Source organism: Pinus tabuliformis, chromosome 4_2 (assembly GCF_031772625.1).
Source record: "Pinus tabuliformis cultivar Carrire ecotype Pingquan chromosome 4_2, CPIR1, whole genome shotgun sequence".
Lineage (NCBI taxonomy): Eukaryota > Viridiplantae > Streptophyta > Pinopsida > Pinales > Pinaceae > Pinus > Pinus tabuliformis.
The window spans coordinates 213,717,996-213,733,459 of NC_142304.1; the positions used below are offsets into that span (position 1 = coordinate 213,717,996).

Sequence of the window (15,464 nt, forward strand, 5' to 3'; positions counted from 1 at the left end):
TTGATAAATGAAGGGTAATTCTTCTTGATATCCTCTTGTCATTAATATTATTTTGACTCCATTGCCCTTGAATATTGGCATTGATCTTCACATCCCTCCATCATCAATGTTTTCTTTTCTCTTAAACTCAACTCGGTTGCAAAGCTTACTTTCAATATCACCTTGCTCCTTATTGCTTAGCCCTAGCGATTATTTAGGGAAACCCCTCTTGAGTTGGAGGAGAGTTGGCCTAAAGCAACAAAGGTAGATCACTGAGATTATAGTGGTTGACTAGTCGAAATTCCACTTGGATTATACAGTGTGGGTTAGAGATTTTACCATTCTAATATACAATTCAAGTGGTAACATGGCCCACACTATTTAAATAGAGAGAATGGACCAATAAGATTAGAGGACAAGGGTTAATAATTCACGACTATCAAGAATATTGTGATTGTTGGGTAACACATGTACAAGATAGAATCATGATTATTAGATCATTTGTGAACACTAAGAAACACAAATAACTGAAGTACATAATACAAAGTTGTTATTAATCAGTTCCCTAATGCTTAATATCCTAACACAAACCTCCTTGTAGAGGCCCTCCAAATATCAACATCACAAAAAACAAGTAACATTCCTTATTCCACAAACCACAACTAATATAACTACACATTACATACACCTCTTTGATAGATAATTTCTTTAAGTGTTGTTGCTCTAAGAAATTTGGTTAAAATTTTAATCATAATATATGGCAATTTGTTTTTCAGAAGTTTTACGAAGTCATTTATTAGCCTTGCAGTAATCTCTCCCTCAAAAGTTTAATTCACAATTTATTTTTATTACACTCTATTGTATTGACGATCACTTTAAGTGTTCTTTCTCTAAACAAATTGGCTCAAAATTTTAATCATAATCTATGGCAATTCGTTTTTGAGAAGCTTTACAAAGTCATTTATTAGCCTCATAGTAATTGCTCCCTCAAATGTTTAATTCACAACTTTATTTTATTGCAGTGTCCTATTGTAATGGTGATCATAGTTGATTACCATTTCACTATCTTAAATCATAAGAACTTTCATCATCACTTTCTCTTTCTCTACGTTGTTGCATAAAGAGTGGTGTGGTTGTGCGTGTATGTCTTGTGAAAATTAAATTATCTAGGCCAAAATCGTGAGTATTTATGTCTATTATACAAGAAGAAACATATAACGGCTTTCAATATTGAAGAGCTTCACTACAGAATAAATTTCATAGCATTTTTCATTAATTGTGACTTCATTCGGCATAGATGCATACCATATTTGCTAGACCCGTGGGCCAAAAGTACATGAATATAATGACATAATACACAAAAGTAACTTGCATGTATAATGAGCATATTTCCATAGTAGTAAAAAGAAAATAGGTATATGGTATTAGTAATTTTAGTGATAGTCGTAATTGTTCCAAGTATTTACGCCTGCACATGTTCAAGTTGATGACTTCATACTTCAAAATATTACATACAAAATTAAATTCAAATACAACCTAATCAAAATATTTACAGTGTGTATTTGATAGTAATTGTTTAAGCTATACCTTTAGTGTACATTTTAACCTATTAAAGAATTGTTCCAATAATGGGCATTCTAAGAACACGACAAGATCTTTACTAAAGTGAAGTTACTCAGTCATGGTTGATAGAAAGGGGATTAATCAAAATATATGAATGAAAAGTGAATGAATATGGTATTTGAACATCTTATTTGCTTATTGAGGTTAATTATCAAACATAATTTAATATTGAAACTTGATTAAAAACTCTATCAAGAGGATTAGCATCTTTTGTGAAAAATTGATCTAGTCTTGAAAATGAAGATATCTGCTAAGAAGCTTTCTTGTCCTCATCTTCAAGTAATTGAAGTACCTTTTGTTCTTCTTTATAAGCATTTGCTAACCTTTGCTCTTCATCTGCAATTCGTTGGCCTAAACATTAGTTCTGTAGGAAAGGCTAATCACATACCACATAACAAAGAATCTTGAGATCCACAGAATGAAATAAAACTTAAGAGATAAAATAATTGAACTATACAACTAGTGGTTGCCCATGGGATAACTGCTTTTTCTTTTTCATCATGGAAACATAACATTCAAATGTAATTACTCTCTTATATATTGTAGCTCTTTTAATAAGTAGCTAGATGTTAAAAGAAGTAAAAAGTTGGCAACCTACTTCAAATGATTCATAGTGGAAAACTTGATGCAAAGGAGAAAAATGAAAGGTCATTGATTCAAACACCTATTTCTAATGATGTATTTAGGGTTTGTAATCGCCCAAATTAGTGGTCCTATCAAGGTCTTCACAAGAGACTAAGGTGGTGCCGCAGGAGACAAGTGCCCATTATGACCTTAGTATGGGTCCCCATTATTTGAGCCCAACTCTTATTGAAAGACTATGGAAGGATTCCTTATGAACATGCTTCATCGAAGAAATTAAAAGCCTAGTGCCTAATAATGGAGTCTAGGGTGATGATAAGAGTTAATTGTTGCTTTATTGGTAATCTAAAAATTATAAATAACACAGAACAAAAAATAAAATCACTCAATACTTGCAGAATATATAACTATTATTGTTAAAATTGGCAACTAGGGCCAAATTCTACTTTGGACAATTCTTTTGAAGAAGATAGTTGTGGCAATGATTTCGTCTTTCTGAGAGGACCAAAATCGACCTAAAGATCACTAAATTTGGATAGGGAAAAATATTTATTTACTTAAAATAAATTCTACAAGTCATGACCTTATTAAGGTGGGAAAAATGAAAATTTGAAATGAAAATTTGCCTCCAAAATGTTAAGGTCGGCTACACCTCCATAAGGACAAATTGTTACATATATAGATTTCCTCCATTCTCATTACATACATCAACTTGCTGGAGAATATGTTTGAGGCAACCGTGGTTTTGGAGGAGGTCAAAGTTTTGTTTGTGGGTTATATTCTAGGGCCGAATCCCTCCCAGTAGGACAGTCGCAACACATGAAGGTTAGGGCCGAGGTAACAAGAGATGTTTGGAAGTTTGTTTGTGGGTCCAAAGTACAACAAAGGCAGGCCGAGGCATATCGGATAAATCTGTAGATGATTTGGGTTGTGTTCTCCCTGTTTAGATAAGCTGCAAGCCTTGAGATTATTGGAGGAGCATTGCAAACCTATTCTGGGCTAGTTGGAAGGAACATTAGGCGCTATTCTGATAGCAAAAGTCAAGCTACAGGTAGCCAAGGCAGGCTATAGGAAGAAGGATGCTAGCCGAAACAATTGAAGGCACTGAATGGACTGATGTTGTCTACGATCAAGACCTAATCAAGTCCCAGATCCACAGTTGTTTCATCATTATGTTTGACTACTCAGTATATCACCATATCAGGGTTCATTATAGAGAAGAAGGCCACACTATATGGACTAGGGCCAAGGTCCTTTTCAAACATTCTTTGTAGCTATTTTGTCTAGTTTTGATATTTGGTTAGGGCAAAATTTGTCAGGTATTGTAGCTTTGCCTGGACTGCATCTTTGTCATTTGTATTTCTCTCTCTCTGCTGAATATTTGATATCAATAATAAGAATATTTGGTCAAGGGTTTTCCCCATCTTGGGGTTTTTCCCTAGCTTGAACCAATTCCTGAGTTCTCTCGTCTTGTCTTGTCTTCAACATTTATAGTTCATGTTCTTTCCTCAGTTACTATCATATGATAATGTTTTAAGAGATTGCTTAAGGAAATGAAAATCAAGCTAACATGAAGTAACTATTCTATGAAAGGAAAATGTTAATCCAAATTTAACATGGTATTAGAACCAAGTTAGACAAGCCCAAGTAAGAGAGACTTCAATTCAGCTGAGAGGTGTGATATCTACTTTGAAGGAATGACTCATTAGGTATGTAGCTGGAGTAAGAGATAACACAAGAAATGATGTTGTTGTTGTTGTTGTTTTTTTTTAGATCTTTGCATTGACTCTGGAATTTTTCAATAACCCTTGAGGTTTCGTACTGACATGATTTTTCTTATGCGTATGCTCTTTTCTGCGCCTTAGTGTGATCTCGGAAAATCAAAAATATTGAGGAAAATATTTAGTTTCCAACCAAATCTAACTTTAAGCCATCAGGCTTGGATTTCTTTTGCATGTTTGTTTTGAGTTGTGTGGTTTTTTTGTTTTGTAGGCAAAAAAAGGTTTTTCAAGTAAACACGCACTACAAAGCTTCAGTGAGCAAAAAAAAAATCCCTTCCTCCTTTCCAAAAATTACTAATCTTTTAAACTAGCTCACTTGGTCCAAAGTTACTTTATAAGAATAAAGGTTTTGGGTTCAAGTATTTCTTTTTGTTGAGTTACTTTTTTAAAAAGCACATGTAACTTATGTTTTAAAGTTATTTTATGTAAAAGTATTCTCACCCATTATAAAAAGTGAGTCACTTATAATTCCGTAGTCACTTTATCTTTTATTTAAGTTACAATTTAGTGGGTAGTTCATAAAGTACCAATGTAAAAGTGACTTTCACTTATTTATAAAAGTGGGTCACACAAAATAATCTTTTTTTTAAAAGTGAGCTAATTAGATTAAGTTTGGAAGGGGAGGGGGATGGAAGGGGGCAACATTTTCTTCAAATATAACATTATCATTCACTTCCCAACATTCACGTAGTTTGTTGGCATCTTAAACAACTTTTCTTCCAAAAACCATAACTTCTTCATCTGGAAGCCATTTTTTCTAATCGGCCTAATTTTTCAAGATCTTTCCATTGGAACACTTAGTTTAAGCATCTTCAGCTTCAGTTTCTTTAAAATGGAAAGTCCATGCCTATTTATTCTTGACAACACCAACTACTTCCAATGGTTATCCTACATTATGGATTTACTTAGAAGTAAAGGTCCTTATAGAATAGCCTTAGGCCAAGAATCTAAATCTAAAGATGAAGATAAGGTAGCTAAATGGGAAAATAAGCAAGATCAAGCACGTGGGTTGATAGAAATGTCTATTTCTCCAGAACTTAGATTCCATATCGCAGAACTTGATATCCCTGATGAAGCAATGAAACTACTCAATAAAGTTTTTGGAATTAAAAATGAAATTAGAGCCCATCAACTCGAAAATGAGTTGCTTACATTGGACCCCAATAATTTTTCTTCCATTGAAGATTTTTTGTCCAAGTTCAAGACCCTTAGACTTCTCTTGGAAGGTGTTAAGATTAAGAAAGAATATGGTAGTCTTATCTATTCCATTCTTACTAAGTTAGGACCAAGCTACTCTGTGTTTGTTTCCACCATCCATTCTACTAGAGAAACCTTTATTTCTCAAGGAAAAGCCTACAAGTCCCCCTATTTTGATGCCTTTTGTGATTCTTTAATACGAGAACAAGAAAAACTCTTACATCTTGGTCTCCTTAATACTGAAAACTCTTTTAAAAAAGCCTTAGCAGCCCAACAACGACCAAATTCAAAGAATTCTAAGAAGCAACATCCTAAAAAGAATGGTCCTAAACCAAACAAGGGTCATAAACAATTTCAGTCTCCAAATGAAAAATCAATTCAACAAAATGATAAGGAAAATAAAAACAAAGGGAAGAACGCTGATAGACATTACAACTTTTGTAATCATGATGGCCACATAGAATCCAAATGCTTTAAGAAGATGGAAGCCTTGGAAGCATGTTAGGGTCCAACCCTAACCCCCTTATTTATGTAATAGGGTCGAGTCATAGCTATAGTTAGTTAAAGAGTCAATAAAACCCATATTAATAATTGTAAGAGGTTGACCCGCATTTAAAGAAGGGACCACAGTTAGTTGCAAATGGGCCATGGTATTAATAAGAACCATGGTACTGACCCATGGTATTGCATGTATAAATCCTATATAAAGGATAGAGACTCCCCTTGAGGAGCATTGTGTTTTATTTTGTAATTGAACCCAGCTCTATTGGAGGTTGCCCCCTCTAAGAGGCAAGTGAACATTGCTTTCCTTTCTGAATAATAAAATACGTGTTGTTATTTCTTATTGTTCTGTGTACTTGTTATATTTCTTCACATAATTGGTATTCTAGTATGTTAAAATTGGCAACCAGGGGAAAACTTCATGTGGGTCATCTTATTCATGGCTGATAATATTTTTATTGGATTCCTCTCGTCGAGAGGTGTAGGATTGATATAAAGATCATCCAATTCCGATAAGTATTCATGGAGATATGAATTTATTTTGATTACGGAATTATTATCAAGCAGACCTACAACTCATGTAGGCTCAGAAGCCCAACAGTCGCATCTATTCACTCACCAACGTTGTGTATAAATATAAAAGGACTTTTCCTCATTTGGACTCACTCATCTCATCACATCTCTTTCTCTCTACTGCGCAGATATGAGTCTCTTCTCTACTGCGCTGAAATGGGTCTCTCTCTCTCACACATGTGAAGCCGGAAGCTGTTGAATTTGAAGCTGCAACTGCAGAAGTAAAGATTGACTTGCGTGGCCTAGAAGATCTCCTCTTTGGAACTGCACTGTAGGTTCATCTGAACCTCATTTGAAAGCCGCAACTTTTGGTGGTGGAATGAAATCAATCCGACGAACGGTTTGCAAGATATCGACTGCCCTAGTTTGAAGCCGGAAACTGCTGAAACTGAAGCTGCAACTGCAGAAGTAAAGATTGACTTGCGTGGCCTAGAAGATCTCCTCATCTAAACTACGTTGTAGGTTCATCTGAACCTCCTCTGGAAGCCGAAACTTTTGGTGGTGGAATGAAGTCAATCCGACGGTCGGTTTGTGAGATATGGTCTGCCCTAGTTTGATAATGAAGCCGCTAAAGCTGATGCTGCAGATCTAGGGTTTGCTACTGCTGATATGAATCAGATTTATTGTACTATTTCTCTCTACTGAATTATTGAAGATAAAAGAAGATTTGATCAAAGGGTTTCCCCACACATTGTGGGGTTTGTCCCTGGCTAGCCGCCACATCTTGTGTCTCTTGTCTTGGCTTGTTTTCTGTCGATCGTTTAATGTTCTATCTGCACTTTACTTTATGTACATGTGATTGCTAATTGGTGGAATATAATAAGAAAAAGAAGTAAACTGTTATAAGCATAGAACATACCATAACTTAACATGGTATCGGAATTGAGGTGAAGACAAAGCCTGAGCAAGAGCAAGAGCAATCATCGAAGAGAATATTGACAAGGCTATCCTAAAAGAACTATGGGGTCCTCAACACTCTTTCCTGCTGAAGACAAGCTCCGTGAGAAAGCTGACTATCACGGATGGAAGATGTCTATCGATCTAACCCTTGAGAATCAAGGAGTGTTGGATCATGTGAGAGGCAATATTGTTGAGCCTCCATCAAATGCATCCGCTGCTGCTTGGATCAAATGAAAAAATGGAGAAGTCAAAACAATAGAAGATCATCCGGGACTCTATCGACAAGCACTTGGTGGCCTACATCTCTGAACTGGACATCTCCAAGGAAATCTACGATAGACTGGTGAGTTAATTTAAAGTTAATGATGCAAATCAAGTTTTGTTTCTTAGAAATAAGTTGAGGGAAATCAAGAAGGGTAAAGATGAAAGTATGCAAGCATACTTCTTAAGAATCACCGAGATCAAGAACGATCTCCTAGCCATTGGGGAAACCATTACTGACAGAGAAATGGCACTCACAACTCTCGGAGGATTACCATCTGAATGGTATGTGTTCAGGACTACTCTTCTGAACAATAATGTAATTCCTAGTTTCAAGGAATTAATGGCTAGATGCATTCAAGAACAAACAAGGGTAGAAGTGCAAGAAATGCCCATGCCTAAAGGTCCTCCTGCTGCCTTTTCTTCTCATGCAAAGAGAAGAAATGACTCACACCGGGACGATGATCAAAATCCCTCTGATGGCAAATCAAAGGAATGACAAATTCAACAGCAAAGGTAAGAGGAGAGCTGGAGATCGAGGAAGAGGACAACCATTCAGGAAGGCTAGAAAGTCCAGGATGTATTAAATGCACCTGACCTCAAAAGGAACCTAGTGTCCATCTTGGCAATGGAAGACAGAGGCTACAAGGTAACCTTCAGCAATGGCAAGGTATGTATATGGAAAAATAATGATAAAGATTCCTTTACTCTTGGGTTTAGTGTTGATTCATTATATCAGGTCGATGGAAGTCCGCTAGATGTCATGTCTTGTGACACAACTCTTTAGTCTGAACTTTGGCATCGGAGGTTTTCCCACCTTCATTACAAAGCTCTACCCGATGTAAGACAGATGGTAACAGGGATGCCCGAATTCCAAGTAGAGAAAGAAGGTGTATGTCCGGGATGTGCCGAAGGAAAGTTCAAAAGGGGACCATTCCCCTCAAGCCAAAGCAATACCTCCGATATATTACAGTTGGTTCACTCAGGCATACCTGAGGTTGGCATTAAGAGGGAGACTATTACACCACATACTCCTGAGCAGAATGGTGTGGTGGGAAGGAAGAACTGCACGATGATGGAAGCTGTCTGGGCCATGCTACATGATCAAAGACTTCTGAAGTTTCTATGGGCTGAAACTACAATCACCGCCATATATGTACAAAATCGATGCCCTCATCAAGCATTGGGTTCCAAGACTCTTGAAGAAAAGTTCACCGCAAGGTGAACAATCTTCTGACTTTGAGGAGCTCTCAAGAAGCCGACACCAGGGAACTGAAAGAAAAGGATGATGAATCAATGCCTGATGTAGAAGAACCCATGGATCTAATTGATTCTCAACCACATGAGCCTTCCTCTTCTAGGAAGAGGCCTTCATGGCTTAGGGGGATACTTGATGATTCTGAAGGACATGCTGCACCCTGAGGAACCTTCCGTCAAATTAAGAAACTTAACAAGTATCAGGGATACCTAACCATCATGAGCACGATCATACAAAATGAGCCTTTGTCATTCTCAGATGCCGTCAAGCATCAAGTATGGAAGGATGCTATGACCGAAGAATATGAGTCTATCATAAAGAATGATGTTTGGGAAGTAGTTCCCAGACCCCAAGACAAGACCGTTGTTACTTCCAAATGGCTTTACAAGATAAAGCATGCAGCAGATGGAAGCATGGAAAAGTATAAGGCTCGTTTTGTTGCTCGAGGTTTCTCCCAAAAGGAAGGTATAGACTATGATGAGATATTTGAACCTGTTGCCAGATATACGACCATCTGCTCGATCATAGCCCTTGCCGCTTCACAAGGATGGAATCTACATCAGATGGATGTCAAGACTGTGTTCTTGCATGGCTCGATCAAAGAAGAGGTCTACGTGGAGCAACCCGAAGGATTTGAGATTTATGATTGAAAATCTCATGTATGCAGGTTGAAGAAGGCTCTCTATGGGCTGAAGCAAGCACCCCGAGCATGGTATGAGAGAATCGATAGCTACTTGATGAAGCTGGGATTCACTAAGAGTGAAGCTGATCCTAACCTTTACTTTAAGGTTGAAGATGACAAGCCTCTCATACTGGTGTTGTATGTGGATGACCTCTTTCTAACAGGTGCAAACCCTCTCATTCACAAATGTAAGAGGGATGAAGGACCAAGGACTTGAAATGTGGCAGAAGCCAAGGGAAATTTTCCTATCTCAAGGAAAATATGTGGTAAATATATTGGAAAGATTCGGTATGATGGACTGCAAGCCTGTGACTACCTCGAGGATCTTAACTTTTAAAAGTTATATGGTAGTGATGTCGGACCAGATTTGGGAAATGCCTCTGAGTTTCATAAATGTTCTTGGTGAACCTCCATCCGAACATATGTTTTGCAGTTAGCATTGTGAGCTCATATTTGGTTGAGCCTCACTGGATTGATGCCAGGAATCTTCTGAGATATCTTCGTGGCACAATGGGTTAAGATACACTGTCGAAGATGTGAGACTACTTGGATATACTGATGCTGATTGGGCAGGCAGTGTGGTGGACCGTAAGAGCACTTCCGAGAGCTGTTTCACCTTAGGATCTGCTTCGATACCCTGGATGAGCATAAAGCAGAAGTCGGTGACTTTGAGCACCGCTGAAGCAGGATATATTGTTGCTAGCATGACCTCGTGTGAGGCAGTCTGGTTGCGAAAGCTCTTCAGTGAGCTGTTTGGATTTACATTGGATACCATTGTGATTCTATATAACAACCAGAGGTGGGATTCGATTATTGAGGAATCCCATATTCATCGATTGCTCCAGTAGATAGACATCATCTGGCATATGGTAAGTTGATGAGCAAGGAGGCTCCATCGCATTAAGATGATATACAGGTTGATACACCTTGTCAAAGCCCTGAGGAAAGATCTAATTTGTGATTTTCCCAAATGACTTGGAGTCATCAAGAAACCCTTGTACAAGGGTCCTGCATGTTGCATACATTGAGCTCTGGGAGCTCTGAGGGCTTGTGGTTCTTACTGGAGCAACATACGACCACAGGGTGACTCACCCTCCCCTGGTGGTGCGCACTGGAACAAGATGATTCGCTCTCTTGTGGGACAAGATGATTCGCTCTCTTGTGGAACAGGATGATTCGCTCTCCTATGTAGTAGGATGATTAGTTCTCCTGTGAGGCCTGGATTGATGTGTTCTCCATGGCGGCCTGGATTGATGTGTTCTCCATGGCGATTGTAGCAGGATTGATGTGTTCTCCTGTGAGGACAGGATTGATTAGTTCTCCTGTCGAGGCATCCTATCCATGCAGTCTGGGACTCATGGGAAGTACCTCTCATCTGATCAATGAGCAGGGAAATGAAGTTAGGGACCATAGTAGTACCGATGGACGCATCGTTGTAACTACCATACTCCCTATGCTAGGATGACCTCCATTGATCTGGGATCAATGATACTGGTCTGGGACCAGTGGTAGGAGTTGTACCATACTATGACGCTGACTTCGAGTCGGTTGAGACTGGTCTGGGATCAGTGGTACATACTCTGAGACTGACTTTGAGTCAGTGGAGGATGATATTGGTCTGGGACCATTGGAGTTGTACTCACTATGACGCTGACTTTGGGTCGGTTGAAACTGGTCTGGGATCAGTGGTACATACTCTGAGACTGACTTTGAGTCAGTATGATACATCCTCGATCATTTCTTCTTCTTCATAATTCGGACAAAAGCAGAGTAGAACAGAACAATGCAAGAGCAGAGCAGAGCAGAACAGAACAAAACAGTACAGATCAGTGCAGGGCAGAACAAGACAAAGCAGAATAGGCAAAATAGAGCAGAGCAGGGCAAGGGTCAGGCTGTACAAGGCAGTGCATTTGATGGATGAATAGTAATGACCGATAGACAGATTGCAGATGAAGTTCTCCATGGTTGAGAGGGAGTGTTAAAATTGGCAACCAGGGTAAAACTTCATGTGGGTCATCTTATTCATGGCTGATAATATTTTTATTGGATTCCTCTCGTAGAGAGGTGTAGGATTGATATAAAAATCATCCAATTCCGATAAGTATTCATGGAGATATGAATTTATTTTTATTATGGAATTATTATCAAGCCGACCTACAACTCATGTAGGCTCAGAAGCCCAACAGTCGCATATATTCACCCACCAACGTTGTGTATAAATATAAAAGGTCTTTTCCTCATTTGGACTCACTCATCTCATCACATCTCTCTCTCTCTACTGCGCAGATATGAGTCTCTTCTCTACTGCGCTGAAATGGGTCTCTCTCTCTCACACGTGAAGCCGGAAGCTGTTGAATTTGAAGCTGCAACTGCAGAAGTAAAGATTGACTTGCATGGCCTAGAAGATCTCCTCTTTGGAACTGCGTTGTAGGTTCATCTGAACCTCCTTTGAAAGCCGCAACTTTTGGTGGTGGAATGAAGTCAATCCGACGAACGGTTTGCAAGATATCGACTACCCTAGTTTGAAGCCGGAAACTGCTGAAACTGAAGCTGCAATTGCAGAAGTAAAGATTGACTTGCGTGGCCTAGAAGATCTCCTCATCTGAACTATGTTGTAGGTTCATCTGAACCTCCTCTGGAAGCCGAAACTTTTGGTGGTGGAATGAAGTCAATCCGACGGTCGGTTTGTGAGATATGGTCTGCCCTAGTTTGATAATGAAGCCGCTAATGCTGATGTTGCTGATCTAGGGTTTGCTACTGCTCATATGAATCAGATTTATTGTACTATTTCTCTCTACTGAATTATTGAAGATAAAAGAAGATTTGATCAAAGGGTTTCCCCACACATTGTGGGGTTTGTCCCTGGCTAGCCGCCACATCTTGTGTCTCTTGTCTTGTCTTGTTTTCTGTTGATCGTTTAATGTTCTATCTACACTTTACTTTATGTACATGTGATTGCTAATCAGTGGAATATAATAAGAAAAAGAAGTAAACTGTTATAAGCATAGAACATACCATAACTTAACATGGTATCTTCTCGTAGGTCAATAGCATAACAAATGGTATCAGAGCACTTTCTTGGGCAAAGTGAAGAAATATATATATTTTTTTGAAGGAACTTTTTGGGGCGGCGAGTTTGTAGATCAGATCTGTACATTTTGGTGAAAAATTTGCAGATCTGGGTTCCTTGAAAAAAAACCCAATTTGAAAAAAAAATCGGCCGAATCGGCGGTGAGTTTGCGGATCAGATGTGCACGTTCTGATGCAAAATCTGCAGAATCTAACTGCAGATCTGGGTTTTTTGTGAAAAAATACCCTATTAAAAAAAAAAATCGGCCAAATCGGAGTCTGGATGTGGGAGATATAGCTAATTTAAAAAATCAGTTGTGTTACAAATATTTTTCGGGGCGACGAGTTTGCAGATTAGATCTGTACGTTCTGTGGCAACATTTGTAGAATCTAATTGCAGAACTGGGTTCTTTGCAAAAAAATACCCAGTTTAAAAAAAAAAATCAATCGAATCAGAGTCCGAATGAGGGGTATCTTGCTGTTTTAAAATCAACTCCCTTTTCAAAAATTTTTGTGACAGCGAGACAGTTGAAGCCGAATATGAAATTCTAGTGCCTAGATCAGAATTTGATGAAGATGTACAAATTTGATGGCTCTGAACCAGAAATATGGGTAGCACAAATGGAACAATATTTCACTTTGAATCACATCGTAGATGATGAAACTAAACTAAGTGTGGCAACCATTTACTTGGACCAAGAAAGATGGCAATGGTGGCAGTGTCATAAAAAATGCTATCCAAGGACAATTACTTGGCAGATGTTCGCAAAATCCATTTGTGACCGCTTTGACCCTAAATCTAATTTTTTGGGTCCTCTTACTAAGCTCAGACAGACAGGCACACAACCTAGCAAAGATTTTATTTTTACAGGAAAGAAGGAAACCAAGAAACCTAAAGGGTTATTTTCTGCTGGTATCTCCTTATTGCAGGTTCATGGATGTATTCAGAAGGAGAAGATCATTGTGTCTATAAATCCTAGCTGCAAGCATAATTTTATCAATGTTAATTTGGCAAAAAAATTGCAAGTTCCAGCAAAACACATTGAAAACACACAGGTAGATGATGAGGATGTTCAAGTTTATAAAGATTTGAAGTTTTCTATGGATAAGTATGTGTTGCATTGTGATTTTTATATTTCAGATATGGATAACATGGATGTTGTTTTGGGATATCCTTGGATGGAATTTGTGGGTACTGTTAATATTAATGTGCAAAAAAAATTTAGGAAACTCTGGTATAAAAATAAGAAAATAACATTGCAGGATATTTCTATTAAGACCCAAGCAGAGACTATGGAGGCAGAAGCACAAAGCTCTAATGACACTGACACATCAGATGACGAGTCTTTAATGGTCGACAACCAAACACAAACATCAAACCAGGTACCAAAAAAACAGGGAGAATCCAAGGAGGCTAAAGCAAAAAATGTTACAGGTACTGATACATCAGATGAGGACTCAGTGGTTGAAGTAATATTGGAAGATAAGAAACAACAGCAGGCACCACAACATGTACCAGATACCAAGCGAGTGAGGCACCAGCGAGATCGAGGGTTCACCTTTCTCTTGGATGGCTAGATGCACGTGCATGGTATACCAGTGGACTACTCTTTTAAGTAGATCTTATTATTTGTGTTCTTCTTATGTTTCGAGGACGAAACATGTTAAGGGGGGTGAAATGTAGTATACATATGGGGGGATAATATGGGGTACAGAGGGAGGTACTCAAGGGAATAATGTAATAATTGGATGGGCCATAGTAATAAATAAAGTGGTTAACCCGTATCATGTAAAGGACCACAAGTAGTTAGCAATAATGTGATAAGCTCGCGGTATTAGATAGATGGTATGGAGGGAACCATGGTAATGACCCATAGTATTGTATGTATGAGGCCTATATAGAGGCTAGAGACTCCCCATTGAGAGATGTGAAGGAATATTGTATGAACATGCATATGGCTTGTGGAGTGTTCTCCTTCTTTAATGAGTGAATGTATGGTGTTGCCCTACCTTAAGGGTTTGATATTAATAAAGTGAAGAATTTTTATCTATATTCAGATTTTGTTATTCTTGGGTATATTTGTATTTTCATATATTTGCAGGTCAAATCCATAACAAGTGGTATTAGAGTTATAACAAAGCAACAATGAAGAAGCATAACATCCATTTGGAGCACTCTTCAACTTCAACCTCATTTTTAGGAATAACACTTTCTGCATGTGGTTGTCAAGCATCTTGGTCTAGTTATGCACTAAATGTATCTTCTTCTTTTCATTCTCATGAGTGGATCATTGATTCTAGAGCTTCTTATCACATGACAAAAAATAAAGCCATGTTTTCTTATTTAAACGATTGTAACACCAAAAATATATATGTTGGTGATGATAGATATCTTAGTGTTGTAGGGACTGGAAGTATTCATTTAGACAATGGTAAATTTAATGATGTATTATGTGTTCCTACCTTATCCTATAACCTTCTATCTGTATATCAGATAACTCATTCAAGTGAAGGTAAAATCATTGAATTTTCACCTCATGATGTTGTAATTAAGGACCAAGGAGATCCTAAACAGATTTTAGCTACTGGCATTGTTGATGATTCTGCAAGATTGTATAAGTTTAACAACTTTGGGTCATCAACTCTTCCCTGGGTATTTGTTGCTCATAATGATGAAGTGAGAAAACTTTGGCATGAACGATTTGGTCACTTAAACTATCGCTCCCTTCAAAATCTATGTAAAGAAAATATGGTGACAAGTCTTCCTATGGTATCTTGTAGAGACGGTGTTTGCTCCGGATGTGTACTCGGAAAACATCATCGGGATAGTTTTGAAAAACGTGCCTCTTGGCACACCTTAACCCCTTTACACCTTGTGCATAGTGATTTAAGTGGTCCACTTCCAGTTGTTTCTTTCTCTGGCTACAAGTATTTCTTAACTTTCATTGATGATTTCTCCAGACGCACTTGGGTATACTTCTTAAAACTCAAGAGTGAAGTCTGTAACATGTTCTTGGCCTTTAAGGCTTTTGTTGAGAAACAATCTGGACATCAAATT

The 15,464-nt window shown here is 38.1% G+C and overlaps 1 protein-coding gene across 1 annotated transcript in view; it reads right to left on the minus strand.

Moving 5' to 3' along the window:
• Positions 1-1,406: 1,406 nt before the first annotated feature.
• The window catches only part of LOC149168863 (uncharacterized), a 446,780-nt gene continuing 432,722 nt past the window's right edge, over positions 1,407-15,464 (minus strand). Inside the window, exon 7 of the mRNA XM_089426985.1 lies at positions 1,407-1,938. Coding sequence (XP_089283111.1) covers positions 1,853-1,938 — 86 coding nt within the window. The 3' untranslated portion in view covers positions 1,407-1,852. The remainder of the gene's footprint in view (positions 1,939-15,464) is intronic.